The 16,591-nt window shown below is 42.9% G+C and overlaps 2 protein-coding genes across 2 annotated transcripts in view; one reads left to right on the forward strand and one right to left on the reverse strand.

The window, feature by feature from the left end:
• Positions 1-466: 466 nt before the first annotated feature.
• On the reverse strand, positions 467-2,137 carry nrg4 (neuregulin 4). Its single transcript, XM_076733303.1, has 5 exons — positions 2,011-2,137; positions 1,763-1,801; positions 1,565-1,658; positions 1,260-1,412; positions 467-1,107 (listed from the first exon to the last, which is right to left on the reverse strand). The coding sequence occupies exons 2-5, from the start codon at positions 1,770-1,772 to the stop codon at positions 1,035-1,037; spliced, it is 330 nt and encodes a 109-aa protein (XP_076589418.1). The 5' UTR covers positions 1,773-1,801; positions 2,011-2,137; the 3' UTR covers positions 467-1,034.
• Positions 2,138-4,174: 2,037 nt separating this feature from the next.
• The window catches only part of tmem266 (transmembrane protein 266), a 28,233-nt gene continuing 15,816 nt past the window's right edge, over positions 4,175-16,591 (forward strand). The window contains exons 1-3 of the mRNA XM_076733301.1: positions 4,175-4,997; positions 6,537-6,645; positions 13,143-13,331. Of these exons, the coding sequence (XP_076589416.1) occupies positions 6,632-6,645; positions 13,143-13,331 (203 nt within the window). The 5' untranslated portion in view covers positions 4,175-4,997; positions 6,537-6,631. The remainder of the gene's footprint in view (positions 4,998-6,536; positions 6,646-13,142; positions 13,332-16,591) is intronic.

Raw genomic sequence — 16,591 nt, forward strand, 5'->3', positions numbered from 1 at the left:
CGCCGTCCAACGAGTTTGAGTTCTCACACTGAACTGAAGCACATTCGATGCCACCATTCTCATTATGAAACTCCTGGGATCTCCTGTGTCCCTGTTTTTAGATTTAAGGAGACTGATGAATGGCTTGGGATGCTCTAATTATACAGACTCCCACACACAGTTTTTCGCTAAGTTTCGCTGCGTGTGTGTTCTTGCATGTCCAGTTTTGTCAGAGCCAGTCTCGAGTTTTAAAAGTGCAGGGTGAGGACGTTAAGAAGTGAGGTCATCCTGACCTGTCCTGACTGCTTCAAGGGGCCATGATGGTTTCGGGTGAAGAGCAGAGTGAGGATTAGGTTAAGAATAGGCTAAAGGTTGAGGTTAGCATGGTTGAGCTGGGGAATGACTAGCCCTACAAATACACCAATACAAATATGTGTGTGTGTGTGTTTGTGGCCCACCAGAAATCACACAGTCAAATCATTCAGTTAGGATCATTGCATGTATTTACACAGTTTCAAAATATTTACTGATGCTATATTGATACAGGGGGGATACGTCATAATTCCATATTAACGGCTCAATATTTAGAATAATATTTCACATATTTTTTTACATTGTCCAGCTCTGCTTTTTCAATACATTTCAGACAAAGCACATAGATTGAAATGCGATTTAACACGAGTAACACCAGTGCCTGCTTCATAGCTGTTTTAAAAAGGCTACTGTGCAAGGTGTGATTCAATTCCCACCCACTCACGCTTGTTTCACACCTTGTTTTGTATGTGTGTGTGTGTGTGTGTGTGTGTGTGTGTTAATGAGTTACACTTTTCTTTGAACTGCGTGGAATTCAGAAATCTCATGAGACGATTAATCAGCTATCGGGTCTTCACCGGCCGTGACTTTAGCTAAGGTCAGTGCAGCAGTTTTCCCTCTGTCTGTTGGTCTTTCATAGTCGTATCGAAAACAGCATCAAGTCCAACAAGGCAAGTGACACCCAGCTCTCATCCCATCCAACACACAACCAAAAGAGAAACAAATGCACATCGGAGGAAAGATCACACTCTTGGCTTGACTCTCCAGTACTGTGGCTGATTGTTCTGTTGACTCTCTTGCTTGGCTTTAAACATCCTGCGTGTGGACAAAAGTGGTTATTAGCTTTAAAAGAATCTATTCAGGCTGAAGCACAATAGGACTGTATAATGCGTAAAACACTTCCACATCCTCTGCTATTTTTAGACACCTTGAGAACGCCGTTAATCTTAAATCCATAATGTACTTACTTGCGTACGTAGTAGATAACAACTGCCAGCATCACTAAGATGAGGAGGGCAACAATGACCACGGCTGCAATTAACCCTGCCTCCCCTGCATCGGCGGAAATGCTGAAGAGCTGGAACTGCTCACACCTGCTGCCTTTGTAGTTGTCATAGCACCTGAAGTCAGATATAAAAACGTCGGCGGTCTGTCAGCACAGAAATTTTTTCCACAATAGTGCCATGATGTCACATCAGCAGACATTAAAGGTTCCTGAAGGCTCATTCTTACATTAAAGACGATTGAAAGTGAAGTTTTGTATTTCACTTACACACAGGAGAGTGTATTCATGGAGGGTATTTTATAGCAGGTCCCACCATTCATGCAATAGGTGACTTCCTGACCCTCACAGAGGTTTCCATGATCTACACAGACACAACAACATGTCAGGAAGAATAGCTCTAACAGGACCAAAGAGTCACTCCTAAACATGCTTTGAGGTTTCTTCTGATCGTTTTTTAATAATTACCTGCCATCATTTGGGACAGGTTTGCTCTCTTGCTGTTTCCTGAGAACACAAGCGACAGTTTTGGCACACAAAAGGAAGTAATCTCACCACCGAGGAAAGCGTAACTAGACCGTTCAGGTGCCAATAGTGAAAACAGGCTGACATTTCTACACAGTGTCTTGAATCTGAATGGTGTCGTGAACTCGTGTTGACTTGTGAGAGGAATAAATCATCGCCCTGACTGAAATAAATCAAAAATATGTCCTTACCAGCTTGTGAAATCCCAGCTTTTGGTTGTCAGCGCAGGTTCCCAAGGTGAGTCATACTGACGCTTCCAAGTACCTCAGAACTGCTTTTTGTTGGAGAAGGCGCATGTGGGCGTGTTCCTCCCTTGGCCTAAAAAATGTTGTGATTGCAGTTTGTCCACATTGTAAATGGCAGGCTAAACGTCAGGATACTACCAACTGATTGTAGGTAATTTGCACCATCAATGGTGTCATTTAATGGCATGTGAGCGATACAATGCGGAGCTGTCAGAGGCCTAAAAAGTCCCCCAGGTGTCACTTGAGCTGTGTGGGAGAGTGTCAGATGAAAACCCAAGTAAATGACATTTTGTTTTTGCTCTAGCTTCCGTTGCATCATGGGATCAGATTGGGGATGTGTGAGGAAATCACCTGTTGTGCATGTGAGCTCAGCGTGTCTGGGTTTGGTAAGAAACAGCTCAAAGATTGGTATGCAAAGAAGGCATGAATGGAATCGTGGGAACTTTTCTGCAGTCTTAAGAACGCATCACACCACTTGCTTCAGACAAATAATTACTGCTGCATGCTCAGAACCGTTAGTTGACTCATCAGCTGGCCATTTTTAATCCTTGTTAAGAAGTTGTGTTGTTTTTAGCCATGCAGTGATGGTGCAATCAGGGCCAGGACTTCTGCAGGTTACACAGGCCTCAATCGAGTAACCATGTGGAGATGCTAAAGTCATTTTGAGGACGTTTCTGCTGCGTGTCTGATCATTTGATAGCATGTTATGAGTAGGCTGTGAAGGGCCTCGCCTCACAGGTCAACCATAATTATATTTCATTTTGCTATAATAATAAAGGATGCCCTTTATAAGAGTTTTAGTCGCTAATGGCTAAATTAATAGTAAATTATCGAAATCATTCATTAATGCTTTATAGATCTTTTAAAAGCACCCTAAAAGAACAACATATGGGTTGCCAGGTTGTGAAAAATCCCTTGGCTAGTGTTCATCCCCCTCCCACATAAGACCCCAGTCTTTCAGATAGCAGCCACTCAGTGGACCACTAACCTTCTGGAAAAGGGCGATGGAAAATCTAGACCAACATCCACTTATGAACTTTAGAATATTTACAACTGTAAATAACTGTAAATAAAGTATCATAAAAACCCTTCATCAAAGACGTATAAACATACATAACTTAGGAGTTTGCAGAAATTAGCATTTATTTATGGAATTCTAACTTCTAACTACCAGAAATTATAATATACCCCCTTTTTAATGTCCTGGCAAAATATTCTGTATTTTAGTTAACTGATCTATAAAGCTTTTTTTTTTTCTTTAAAAAAGAAATATACTCCTACTCTTATACTCTTACACTTAGAAAGCCATATACACAGACACACACAGCCGTATTTCCATCATTTTTAAGGACATTAAATAGACCTACATTCATTTCCTGGAGGCTTAGCCTTGCCATAAGCATAACCACTGCTTGCCTAACCTTCACCTAAGTCTTCACCTTAAAAGTCAATGATTTATGCTCTCGGGACTTGCATTTGTCCCCGCAAAGAAGACGAATCCCCACAATGTGTAAGCAGAGTTATGTCCCCACAACGTGCGCACTGTATGTCCACACACACACACACACACACACACACACACACACACACACACACACAAACGGGGCAATGCTTATGTAACTGTTATGCTGAGTATTACATTATCTTCATACATTACAATATTCTCATTTTCAAGTACTCAGCAAACATCCTGATAGATGACTTTCATAATAAATTGTCCCCATCATAGCAGCTGTATTTTCCCCTTGGTGGCACAAGTTAGATTTTCCACACATAAGACTCTTAAACAAAGGTCCATTGTAGGTGCCTCGGTGCTCTTCTAGGCAGTTGCAAGACAGTGTTTAATTTGAAGTGAGCAAGTCTTTTTATTTGCGCCTGACAGTCTGAACTCAGGTCAAGGATAAATATCCGAGGCAGACAGGCAGCCCAATGGAGATTATACTGTTTTTATGACCTTTTTTTCCAGAATTGTAAAGCACTGCTAAATTATTTATTAGCCATTAAAAAAAAGCTATTAGTTACAACTTATAAACCCTTTTGAGATTGTTCCTTATTAGAAGATGTAGCACATTTTTAACACCAATGCCAACCCAGCTGCATCTTTATGTGTACCTCAATATCATGACGCTGCAGACTGATGCACGACATTAAACACAGCAGACTCACTCATCATTCAAACTCACTATTGAGCTCCACAAAAAACACTTGAAGTCACTGTAAGAGTATTAGTGATTTTTTTTTTCTTTTTTTCGTGCGGGTGGGTTGTTATCGCGAGGAACTCTGAAGCTCAAGAGGTGAAGTGAAGCGAGAGTGTTTTTCTACGTCGACGCATCCAGGGTGGCATAGAAGAGGGACGTCTGCAGGCTCTTACGGCTCAGTAGGAATATAGACTACATATATGCTTTCATTAATATTACTGCGTGAGTGTGCGTTGGGGTTTTTTTGGTGTACGTTTGGCCCGGTTCCCTCCGCGTTGATGGCGCCGCTCGTCACACATCTGTAGCCGCTGGAATCCCGTTTTCAGCACCTGGACAGCTCCCGGTCGTGAACCTCTTCTTCTTATTATCGGGCACATGGAGTCCCTGGTGTGACTGTGGGGGAAGCCCTGCAGGCGCATTATGCCTCCCTCAGAAGACGTCGTTATCACCCCGATTCAGTGACAGCCTCGTCGTCTCCGCTGAAGGATGGTGCTTTCGGTCCGGACGAGGTGTTTTCGTCGTGCGCTGTCTTCTGAGAGGCGATACGGGTGCTTGGCCAACGCGAATTTGAGGGGAATCGCAGCCTACACACAGCAAGATCCGAGCTTCCCTCACACTGATCATCATCACCATCATCATCATCATCATCATCGGCGAGGAGGGAGATATTACCATCATCACTGCAAAGGAGTCACGACCACACTTTACACAATGTAGAGCGCGGAAACGTAAGAGGTTAGTGTGCCTTTGCGCTTCTTTTCCAGGCGGTGTTGATTTAAAGCGCCCTGGGTAGTTGGTGTGTTTGCGTCGCTTTGAACAAGAAATGAGACTGTGTGGCCTCTAAACACAGCGGGGAAATGTTTACAGCACCGTAACTGTTTGTGTAGCTGCACGAGTTTGGTGGGAAGCGATTGCAAATGGTTCTTGATTAGGTTAAATGCAGCAAGCAGTTGATAGAAACAGCCCACGGTGCTTGTTTGGTGAAATGAAATAGTAAAAAAAAAAAAAAAAAAAAAAAAGCCTTGTGTACAGCCACCTCCGCTGATCGAGCACTCACTGTAGACTGTACTTAAAGTAATGTGGCAACTCAAGATGCCCATTGTGAAATGAGATCAGCCTGTGATCTGTGATTTATTCCAGCCCAGAAATACTTTGCTCAGCAGCAAACACACACCTTTGATCCCTCTTGCCTTTCTGATCACCTCTACAGCGATTCCTCGGACAAAGTAATGCACCCTCCAAGTATTTTGGCTCTAACCTGGTTGACTTTCTGCTCCTCTTATGGCCAGAGAAATATCTTCTTTTTTTTTTCCCTGAGTATTATGCTAATGAGCACAGATTTTTGGGTGCTGCAGTGAAACAGTGTCACTCCCAGCCCTTGGATGACCTGGGCTGAATTATCCTGAGTAGCATTTAATCTGCTGTGCTTCACTACATTACTCTGCTGTGGTCTCCTGCGGCTGTGAATGCTGACTCCTCACCCCTCCGCGTCTGAGGGTTTTCTCTCTGTGCCGCTCTGTGTCCCACACTATCCTGAATCCATAAAATAAGGTGCAAACAATGCAAATGTGTGAGCATTGCAGTTATAATTAATCTCTTTTTGACAGCTGATTTCACTTGACAACGCTGAGGCTTTGAAGGCTTGTTTTTGTTGTTGTTGTTGTTGTTGTTGTTGTTGTTAATAGTAGACATTTCACTTTAAAGCACTGGCTATGTGTTTGTGACTTTCCCGTCTGGTCATGTCATGTATGTTCCCTGTAAAGCAGCTGGAATGAGCGTTCACTGACCAGACTTGGACATCAATGGCTCTCTATCCTGTGGCACAAAGAGCTAGCATCCTGCTGTACTTGCTATGCAAGAGGTGTGATGTTCCTCAGCCCCTGATTCACAGAGCGGAGCGTATATTGGAGGAGATTTAAAATCCATTACAGTTTAGTGCTCCTCAGGAAAATAGTTGAGCAGAGCAAAGCTAAAGCTGAAGTTAGGAGCGGGTGCCTTCAGGAAGAAGCACTGATACGTCATTGATAATTGTGCGTGCATTTGTGTTACACAAGTCAACTGTTAATAGATTCTTCATGATTTTTGAGATGAAATGTCCGTTTTTGACCTTGCAAACAGCAGTTGGCAAAACAATCTCCCCACAAGGTCTATTGATTGTTGTCCCAGAGCTCCCAATCATATCTCACAGTCTTGCTCAGCAGATGGAGTTTGGCCATGCATTGCCTCATGATTTCCTGTCTCTGTAGTAATTTCATTCTTTTGTATTTTCCATAGGTGTGGTAGGAGCCAGGTCTCTGCAGTGGTGAAATCACATTTTGCACTTGGGGTCATTTAGTGTGGACGTCTATTTGCAGCAACAAGACCTCGACATGAGCAACCCCCAGTGAGTATAACATCCGCCAGAGTCTTGTTTGAAACCATGTCTGAGAGAGCGTGAAATCTTGAATCTCTATTTATGAACACGCAGTCTTATGCAAAGGGCATCTCGGCGTGGTAGGATATGATTAGCTGAATGGGACCTGCATATTCTCATGCCCCTCCTGTGAATGACTTTGAGCAGAGATCAGCGGGAAAGCGGAGCTCGGCCTCATCTGGCATCTCTGAGAGTGGCCGGCCATCTCCAGCCTCCGCTGGCATCTCTTAGCATTCAGGAGGGATGTTCACTTGTCATCTTCTCTTATTAATAATTACTCTGTGTGTGGTCCTCCAGACAGGCCCTGCATTCTGATGACAGCCAGGGTTGGGGCTAAGAGAAGGGAAAAAGAGAGGGAGCAGGGGAATGGAGTGGAGTGGGAGGAGGTGGAGTGGAGAGTGGAGTGGAGTGAAGGGTGAATGCAAAATGGGTTCAGTCAGCTGCATCTTCTGATTAAAGGCACAGGATGCATGCTTCTAACCAACGGAGATCCCTGTGCGGGTCTCAGACCTGCAGATTGGTGCAGTTGATGGTTGATTACAAGTCCAGTTGAAGGAGAACGCTGGTGTAAATCAGCTCTGCAACTAGACAATATAGAGAGCGAGTTGACTGGTTAGTAGGACAAAGACACGATTTAATGCTGCTGAATGCCGATGACTCTTTGTGAAGTAACAGATGGGAAACTCTCATGCAGAGAAAGGTCTTTGGAGTTATTTTCACCCCTGCTCTCTTCGACTTGATGCTGCTGTAAATCCCTCTCTCTCTTTCTCTCTCTCTCTCTCTCTCTCTTTCTCTCTCTCTCTTTCTCTCTCTCTCTCTCTCTCTCTCTCTCTATCTCTCTCTCTCTCCATAGCAGAAACAGTGGGAGGCAGGCAGGATGGGAACATGATTAGATGCTGAAATACAGCAAATTCAAAGGGATTCATGTTACATATTTCACATAACAATTTCATTTTGAAAAAGAAAAAAAAAAAACGGCAGACCTAAAAACACTGATGAGCCAGTGTTGTTCTTGTTCACCTCAGCATGGAGCTGTTTGTACATTGTTTTTTCTCATTCGGCACAACGAGGGGACACCACACACCCCGGGGAGCCCAGTGGCTTTGAAAGAGGTCAGCTAACATTTGCTGTAACTAACCTCAGTGCCACGTGACGCTGTGCTCTTAATTTCTCGGCATAATGAAACCCTCTCTCAATCACTAGAATAAAGTCTGCTGATTAGCAGGTCACTGCTAAGCAACTGTGGTCTGCGTGTATCTCATCATCCTGATTTTTAAATCTTCTGCATTGAAATGTAGAATCGCACTTCTCGGTTTTATGCACGTACGCTGTGTTTATGATTAATTTATTGAGGAAATCTTGTGATAAGCCTTTCTTGATACAATTCTTTTGGAATTTAATTTTGCTGAAATGCTAAGTGTTTAGTCTCTGAATGCCATGCGCTACATTTCCAAAATGCTTTAATGAGTCGTAGGTGTTTTTATTCAGTAGATGTTTCTGAAGACATCAATTCTTCTAATCTCTGAAATTTTCTGATTTTTTTTCCAAACATAGATTCCTCTTTAAGATAATAAACTCAGTAACTAATGGTTTAAGGTCTGGTGATATTCCATTTTTGTTTTTCTAATTGTCAACAAATCCCATGAAAAGACGAAAAACAACAATTAATTGTTCCTGCTAACAAATATTGTCTGTGTAGCCAACAGCTGATATGCTGTAATTTATTCTTATTGCTCTGTGCTGTAGGCCTCTATTGTTGTCCAAAGGCTATTAAAAACACATTAATGAGCTGCACTGTTGCTCTGGATAACACGTTTCTCCATTATGATGAACCTGGGCACTGTAGTTTATTTTGAGTCCATCCCATATCCTGTCTTGATGCAGTAAATACTCACTAGCGCATTCGATGTGTGAAACAGTCCCCAACAAATGTACTATTACTGCTGTTTGATTAACTTTTGCTAAAAACAACAGTTCCCAGCTGTTTTTGGAAATAACTTTAATTGCTTTTTAAAAAGATGAAGCTATGTTTTTGGGTCTTCGGTGGGAAGGGGTGGACTTTGGGCTGAGTGCCACAGACGGGGTAAGGATTATTATTGAGAAACAGGCTGACGCATTGAAGCTGTTGTTCTTCACACACGATTTTTTGACAATAAATGCCCTGTAAAGTCCTACTGTGTGTCCATATCCAACATACTTATGGTTGCTTACCTGAATGCATGCGCCTGGCACTTGCTTTCAAAGATCAATCAGCTGCTGTTGGGATGTCTGCAGAGTAAATCTTAATGTGTCAGGCGTCGCCTTCTCTGCCTGCTAAATGAGGTGACATGGACTTAAGACGACAGATTCAAAGCTGAAGCATTTTCTCTATTAACAGTAAAAAAGACGACTCCAACGACCAACAAAACACACTCGGTCTTTATTGATGCAGAGGGATCGTCAACTGCTGTAATTTCCCTTTGGACCTTGAAAGAGCAGGCGTTGCTGAAAAGATCTGGTCTTACAAATGTACCATTGTGTCAGGAGCTCGTGTCAGGGCCGCTGCTGCTGTTGCTGCTGGGAAATCTGGCTGGTGCCCATGTAAGTGATTTGGCACATTGGTCCCTCTTTCCTGATGATATCAGGACAGTGAATTGCTGTGCACCGAGGGGTAGCCAAGTGTCCATATACAAACTTATTGAGGAAGACAGAGGGGCTGTGTTGTAGACAGCGGGCTGGAAATACCGTGGCAGTGAGCACTCAGAATGACAATGATACCGATGCCCTCTGCAAACCACCCGTTCATGCTGAGGCAGCACTTTAAAATCCACTGAAGTGACAGAAGCAGAGAATTTATTGCTCAGAATAGGTGATTTAAAATGTGATGTGACGGGCATCAGTCTCGCCCCTCATCACCTTGACAGCTATGTTACATGATCGTTGCTGCAGTTGTTGTTGTCCCGCACAGCATTTTTAATGATTATTAGCTGCTGTTGGTGTTTAGTTTGACTTAACTTCAAATTAACTGTTTTTTTATCCATGTCCAGTTGACGCCATCCTTACATTTAAAAAAAAAAAAAAAAAAAAAGAGTAAATGAACTCTGATTTTAGTCTCACAACCCTGATTCAAAAAAAAGTTGGGATGTTGTGTAAAACATAAAAAAAAATCCTTTTTGACATATACTCAATTTGAAACTGTATAAAGACAATATATTTAATGTCTTACCTCATCAACTTCATTGATTATTGGAAATATCTGCTTATTCTGAATTTGATGCAGCAACATGTTTCATACAAGTTGGAACAGGAGCAACAAAAGACTGGGAAAGATGTGGAAAGCTCCAAAAAGCTCCATAGGTAAACAGGTTCATTGGTAACAGGTGATAGTATCATGATTGGGTATGAAATGGGCATCCTGGAAAGATTCAGTCATTCACAAGCAAGGATGGAGCGAGGTTCACCACTTTGTGAACACATGATTGGATAAAGGATGTTTCTACATGGGCTCAGGAACACTTTGTATAACTCTCGTGAGTACACACAGTTTGTTTTCGTCTGTTTTTATTGATTGTTTTACACAGCGTCCCAACTTTTTTGGATTCGGGTTGTGGTCTCAAAGTGGTTTTAATCTTGTCTTAACTTTACATGTTACTTCAAAGAGTCTCACTCTTGACTGACAGTTAACACAGCCCCATCTACAGCCCTGGAAGTTAACATATTCCCTCCTGATGTCTCTTCTGTCAGCATTTGAACCTCCTTTATGTGCACTGGTATTCAGAGTAAAAAGATATAAATTAGTTTTACTTTCTGTTGAGTTCAGCACTATCGAACTTCTGTGGTATTTGAGTACCTTTCTCACAGAAAAGCTGCTCAAAACTGAGGCTCGAATAGATTACAAGGGAAATTCATTTAAACTCCAGATCTATGGAATCTCTGAGCGCTGCCAAGAAGATGTTCCTATTGAAAATGTCCAAGTGAGAAAAGGTTGTTGGAGCTACAAGATATGTGTTACTGGGGAGTACCTCTGTATGGAGGGTTTTATTCAATTATACTTTGTTGTAACTGAAAATGGTTTAGGCAAATGAGAGGAGTCACATCATCCAGAATATTGATAATGAAACCTGGTAAACCTGATATGATTTTCTTAGCTTTGCATTCAATAATTATTATGTCTGTCACGTCCTAACAAACAGGATTAACTTGTCTAATCAATGAGTTGGAACTGGAAAGGAGAAATCTCAGGAGGCTATTATATGTTTCTATGTGTACTGAGCACTGCATGGTGACTGACAGTGATGGGATGTAAACATGCCAGGGGAATAAATATGCATCGCTGTCACTCTGGAGGAGCCAATCCCTGGCACTAATTGCACACAAGGAGAAAATAAACATACTTTGAAACACAAATTGGGTTTTTAAAACTGCTCAAACTCAAACTGCAAATCCCTAAAAACACTTAATTTTTTTGAGTTTAATTAGTATTACTAGTTAAAGTTGCTCTTTTATTGTATTAGCTGTCCTGAAATTCAGAAAAGGTTGAGCTTTAACCAGTTTTAGTGTTCTGAATCATAATATGATAACAATGACATGTAAAACAAAACCAGACCAGCATGTAGAAGCACTCGCTGCTGTAGTAACATGGGTTTTATGCCTTTTGGCCTTCATGGTAAGCCTCAGCTCTTTCACTGTATGGGTGCGAGATTCCCCCCCTGGCCATGCATGCTCTATGTTAACCTTTTTGCTTCCTCGTGGCGTTTGCTAATATCACATGCCTCTAAAAAGATCCCAGCCTTTAGCATGCTGCTGGCTGTCCTTGCCTGCATTGTTGAAGGGAGCGAAGTGTTCAGATGTGAAGCCTCCACTCCCTCCCCAGGATGGCAACCAGCCACTCCACTGGGCTCTGCACATAATGGCTCCTGGCCTGCTCTGTGATTGTCTGGAAATGTGATTTTGATGCACTAAACAGTTTGTGTGTGTCACGACGGATTAGCGTCCTTGTTGCAGTTGGTCAGAGGTGCCAACTCCACAGTGGGATGCGCAGGCGTGTTTTGTGGCGAGCATGTTAATATATGGCCGTTTGACCCTCTGGCTGAATAACACATCCAGCAGGACACGCATAACGAAAGGATCAGATATTTAAAGGGTGGAAGGGCAAGGCATTTTATGCAGTGAGGACATGAGGATAAGAAATTGTGGCATGCGAAGACAATATAGTTCAAGCGATTCTTTGTTTCCTATGAGAATAACAAAATAACCTTTCAAGGGAGTCCATTAAACAGCTATTAGTCAGGAAGTAAGTAGGGGAGAAGGAAGACCTATTTTCCTTTCCAGGCCTGCGTACATTAACATTTAACAGGAAGGTGGGCCTGCTCAGTGATCTTCTACTAACTGTTTCCTTCCACTCCGTGTCACCTCCAGCACAGAGGTTGTAGAATTCACCAGCCCAATGGCCTTTGTTCCCTGTGTCTTGTAATCAATGCCTTCCTCCACTGTTAAGCACTGGAGTTATTGATGTCTCCACACTGGCTGCACTGGGACGGCTGCCAAGCCGTGTGAGACTCCTCTTCCAGGGTGACTTCTCCTTGTCCGCTATTGGCTGAGCTCGTAGGATTGCAGCCTCCCCTAGAAGTTTAAGTTTTAGGACCTCAGCGGCAGATAAAATGACACTTTTTCTGACTCTGCCAAATATAGCTAACCTCACAGAGAAAATGCGATGGATAAATCAAACTAGGGGAAAAACAAAGCTGAAACAACCTTTTATTTTATGTCAGTTTGGTTGGCAACCAATTCTGAAATATCAGAGCATTCTTGAGTGCACTGACTGCTGGCAACTGGGCAAGAGCATAATTCAAACCTAAAAGGCAAAAAAAAAAAAAGGTCTGTAGTGATAAATGGAAACTTGCTGCCTGGAAGGCGGAAATCATTCTAAATATTAGTGAATGCTTGGGAAAGTAGTCTGAAAGAATGTAAAGAATACGTGATTTGCAGTTAAAGCTGATATCTATAATTTTTTATTCAAGAAACTATTAATATTTCCATGTGTGGAATGGAAACTGCCATATTTACTGTGGTTTGACTCTTATTTCACTGCATTCTCTGTTAATGAGAAATGTAGATCAGCTTGACAGCACTTGCCAGGTAAATGTGTCCTTGTTGAGGGTGCCAGCAAACACTGGAAACAAGGAATTTCACACCATGTTTGTGTTTTCATTCATCAAAATTAAGCACAATCCCAGCTGGTATTATCACACTTTGCTACCTGGAGCGTTTTCCAAGTAGGCGCATTGGCTAATTCAAACAAAACGCACACTTCTGTTCAAGCTTGTACTGCAACTCAACCTCTCACACCGCTGCACATGGGTGACATCATGCAGTTACAAACTTTAGCTCCTGTACAATGAGATAAAACATGCAAAACCACCCACTCACAACACACCCATCCTCTGACGCTAATGCTGCACTGATTGTGGTATGTGTGTGCACCATAGGGTTCCTCCCCAGGCCGGCACCTCTGAGCTGGAGGTGATCTCCCAGCAGGTGGAGGAGGACAACCAGTGCGTGGCCCCTGTTCAGCTGGTCAGCTTTGCATACAGAGACTTGCCTTTGGCCGCCCTGGATATATCCCTCGCTGGATCCCAGCTCATCTCGAATCCAGATGAAGAGGACAACAGAGAGGGGTATGTGCTACGAATTCACTCCCACACCACCCTTCACTTTCTGTTGCTGCTTGATAGTTTGACCAAAATCAGTAAAACAATCTCCAGCAATGATTCTGTTTATAGTGAGATCTCTTTGACTGGTTTGGCTATCCTGAAACAGGTATTCAAGGAACGTGGAGCTCACGATTTGGTTCTGAAGCAGCATTAAACTGAACGCTTTCATTTCCGTCGTTTGAAGAATATCAAACATCATACATTTTGAGGAAGCTGGAAACAAATTAGTAGCATGATTATCGGTGAAATCTCTCTATAATTAATTTGTATAATAAAAAGCCCAAAATGTAATTACATATTGATTGATGTTCCTGATGTTTGGCACCACAGTTAAGAAGATACTAGAAATATGGTGTCTGAGACACTGTCTCTGCTTGTTGCATGGAGTGCTACATCCATAATTAAGGCAGAATTGCAATTACTACAATCTATAATCTACCCTGGCAGAGAAAAGCTCCGCCGTCACTCTCCCCATTGCTCGTTATTGCACATGGTAATTACACCTGGCGTATTGAATCACCCCTCATTTTATATTAGAGTCCGGGAGTCGAGGATATTTGGCGATGAATTTATTAGTGTCACCATGTTAAATGGACAATGTCTCCACTGATGTGTTCATTTCAGCTCGAATGACACAGCAATTTCTCGCTACCAGGCGGCCCTCTGTTCATAATGTCGATTTCTGGCAGAAAACAAAGAGTGTTGTTAGCACTATAGCTTTCCTGAAATGTCAGAGCCCTGTGGCAGTGCTGTTTCTGTCCATGAGGCCTGCACGTCCAGGGTTCGTGTTGTTTTCTTATCACCATATCGCCATGCTGCAGGCCCAGTACTCTCAGGACAGGACACGCCCCTTCTAGAGCACCCCTGTAGCAAGTGTCCATAGCTCTCCACTCAGGAAGCGTGACTCACAACCCTTTGGCATGCTGCGATGCTGGCATCCATGCAGAGAAAGTCGACAAACAGCATAAGCTTAATTAGAGCATCCGGCATTTCGCCATCCAAGCCCTGTTGTGTCAGCTGACCATGTCAGCCTGGACTTTGCCCGGCCTGGCCCGGTCCGGGACGATGGCTCTGTGGGACGGAGGGCAGGGACAGATGGGTCCTGTCCCAAACACCCACTCTTTCATCATACCTTGTATCGTTCTCACTCTGTCTTGCTCACAAAAAGGACAGAAAACACACACATAGCAATGCCACAGCAGAAGGCAGGATCTGGCAGCCCAGTAAAATTATCATCACAGTGGGCACTCTCATATGGCACCATATGACACCCTGGTCCCCTGGGAATTGGCATTGTGCAGTGGAAAAGTCATGCAGTGCCAAGACACGTCTCTGAGGGACAGTGGCGTTGCGAGGGTCTCTTGGGGCTCCAAGCAAGAAATCCCTGGGGTCCCCACCCCACCCGTGCATGCCACAAAAATTTGTTTTTTGCACACATAAATACACAATTTCCAGGACATTTGAGATATATACTGAAAAAATAGATTAATGGTTCTCAAAGTGAGGTCCAGGGACCAACAGAGGTCCCTGAAAGCCCAGGCCTATCAATAATCGTTGTTGTAAATAAGTGGCCGGGGGCCCCCGTAGTGGCTGCGGGCTCCAAGCAACTGCCTGGCTTGCCTGTCCGCAAGCCCCGCCCCTGCTGAGGGATTTATCAAATCAACAATGTGAATACTTTTTCTTACAAAGGCATTCACTCTGATCAGAGACACGCCCTCTTCAGAGTCCAGGAAGCCTGGAAGTATTTGGCAGACTTGTGAAAACAGTGTGCAAGCTGTCACCCGTGTGCCTGTTACAGTGTGTTCAATGAGCTTTTTAGATTGGAATTCCTGATTTTCAGGTCACGGGCATTCCAAGACGTACCTGTCATCACAGTTTCTACTGCACAGTCATTGTAAGGAAGCGCTCCTGGAAAAAGCAACAGAGCCAACTCGTCTGCGTGTCTGCCTTTGTGACTCATGCGTGTAACATCAGAGGAATGACACAGAGGTGGGATGTGTTGTATGCTGCAAGATTTTAAATTAATCAAGAGCATCAAAGGCACTAATGACAACTGGAAGGTGTAGTCACAGAGATCTCTGCGTATTCTTGGTCAATTTTAGCATTTTGTAAATGTTTGTGTACACGACTGTAAACCCTCTTTCACTGCCTTGCTACTAGTGTTCCTGTGCTTCAATTTTGGTGACTAGTAGGACCGTTTGTTTTCTCAAGCTACTGTGACTGACATTCCTGAGATGTTCTTATGCAGTTTTGTGGATGAGACTCTCTCCTCTGGTGGTAGCTATGTGATCAAGTCTGATCCTAAAAATGACTGCTGTTTGATTTGGAAAGTTTATATTTATCTCTAGGTCAGTGCTTTGGCTTGGATCCAGACATGATGAAAGGGAAAAATGTTAATGTCAGTGGAATACCTTCACAGCGAAGGTCAGAAAAGGTAAAAGAAAGGACTCATTACTTGCGAATTGAGCCTAAATTTTTTGAGACCTTGGTTTTGTTTTGTTCCATATGGCTGTGAAAAAAAGCCGGAGAATGCACACCAGAGATGCACATTTAGTCTTGCATGGCAGCTTCTCGTGGCTCTCTATTGGGAGACGTGGGCGATTATGTAGGAGGTGGATGTTCTTGCGGACTACAAGGGGCACACGCAGTACTTGTAGATTTTGTGCAGTGGTGAGTTGGATGGCAATATTAATAGATTTTGGCAGCACCATCTTCTCCAGAACTTGCTGGAAGAGTCCAAGATGGGGGTGGTGTGATATCACATCCACCTTTGATCACTTAATTATTATCTCGTTTGTATTATTGTGTGATCTAAAAATTCTGCCGTTTTTTGAATATAGTGAATATTTTTTGATATCTACAGAATATTAGATGTTTTTTTTTGCAGTTGCATGCCTCGTCATGTTTTTGTATTTTGACCAAGCTGCAGCAACCTAGCCAACCTTGCAGCGATCCATGTCGACAGAAGGGAATAACATCTTTAATAGATATGTGTGCCAACAGCTGTTTGTGTGCATACACAAATTGACTTTTGCAATAATTTGGTAGCCTAATTATTCTCAAATTTGGTCAAAAAATTGGAAACTGTAATAAACTGTGGCACCACAATAGAGTGTGCATCTGCTTCATCTGTTTCAGAGGTAATTTTCATTGGCCTGATTTGACCGAAAATTAGTTTTGGACGTCACCATTATTGTCACCAATGCCTTCGTTTTAGAGTAATT

The sequence above is a fragment of the Chaetodon auriga genome, chromosome 6 (assembly GCF_051107435.1).
Source record: "Chaetodon auriga isolate fChaAug3 chromosome 6, fChaAug3.hap1, whole genome shotgun sequence".
Classification (NCBI taxonomy): Eukaryota; Metazoa; Chordata; class Actinopteri; order Chaetodontiformes; family Chaetodontidae; genus Chaetodon; species Chaetodon auriga.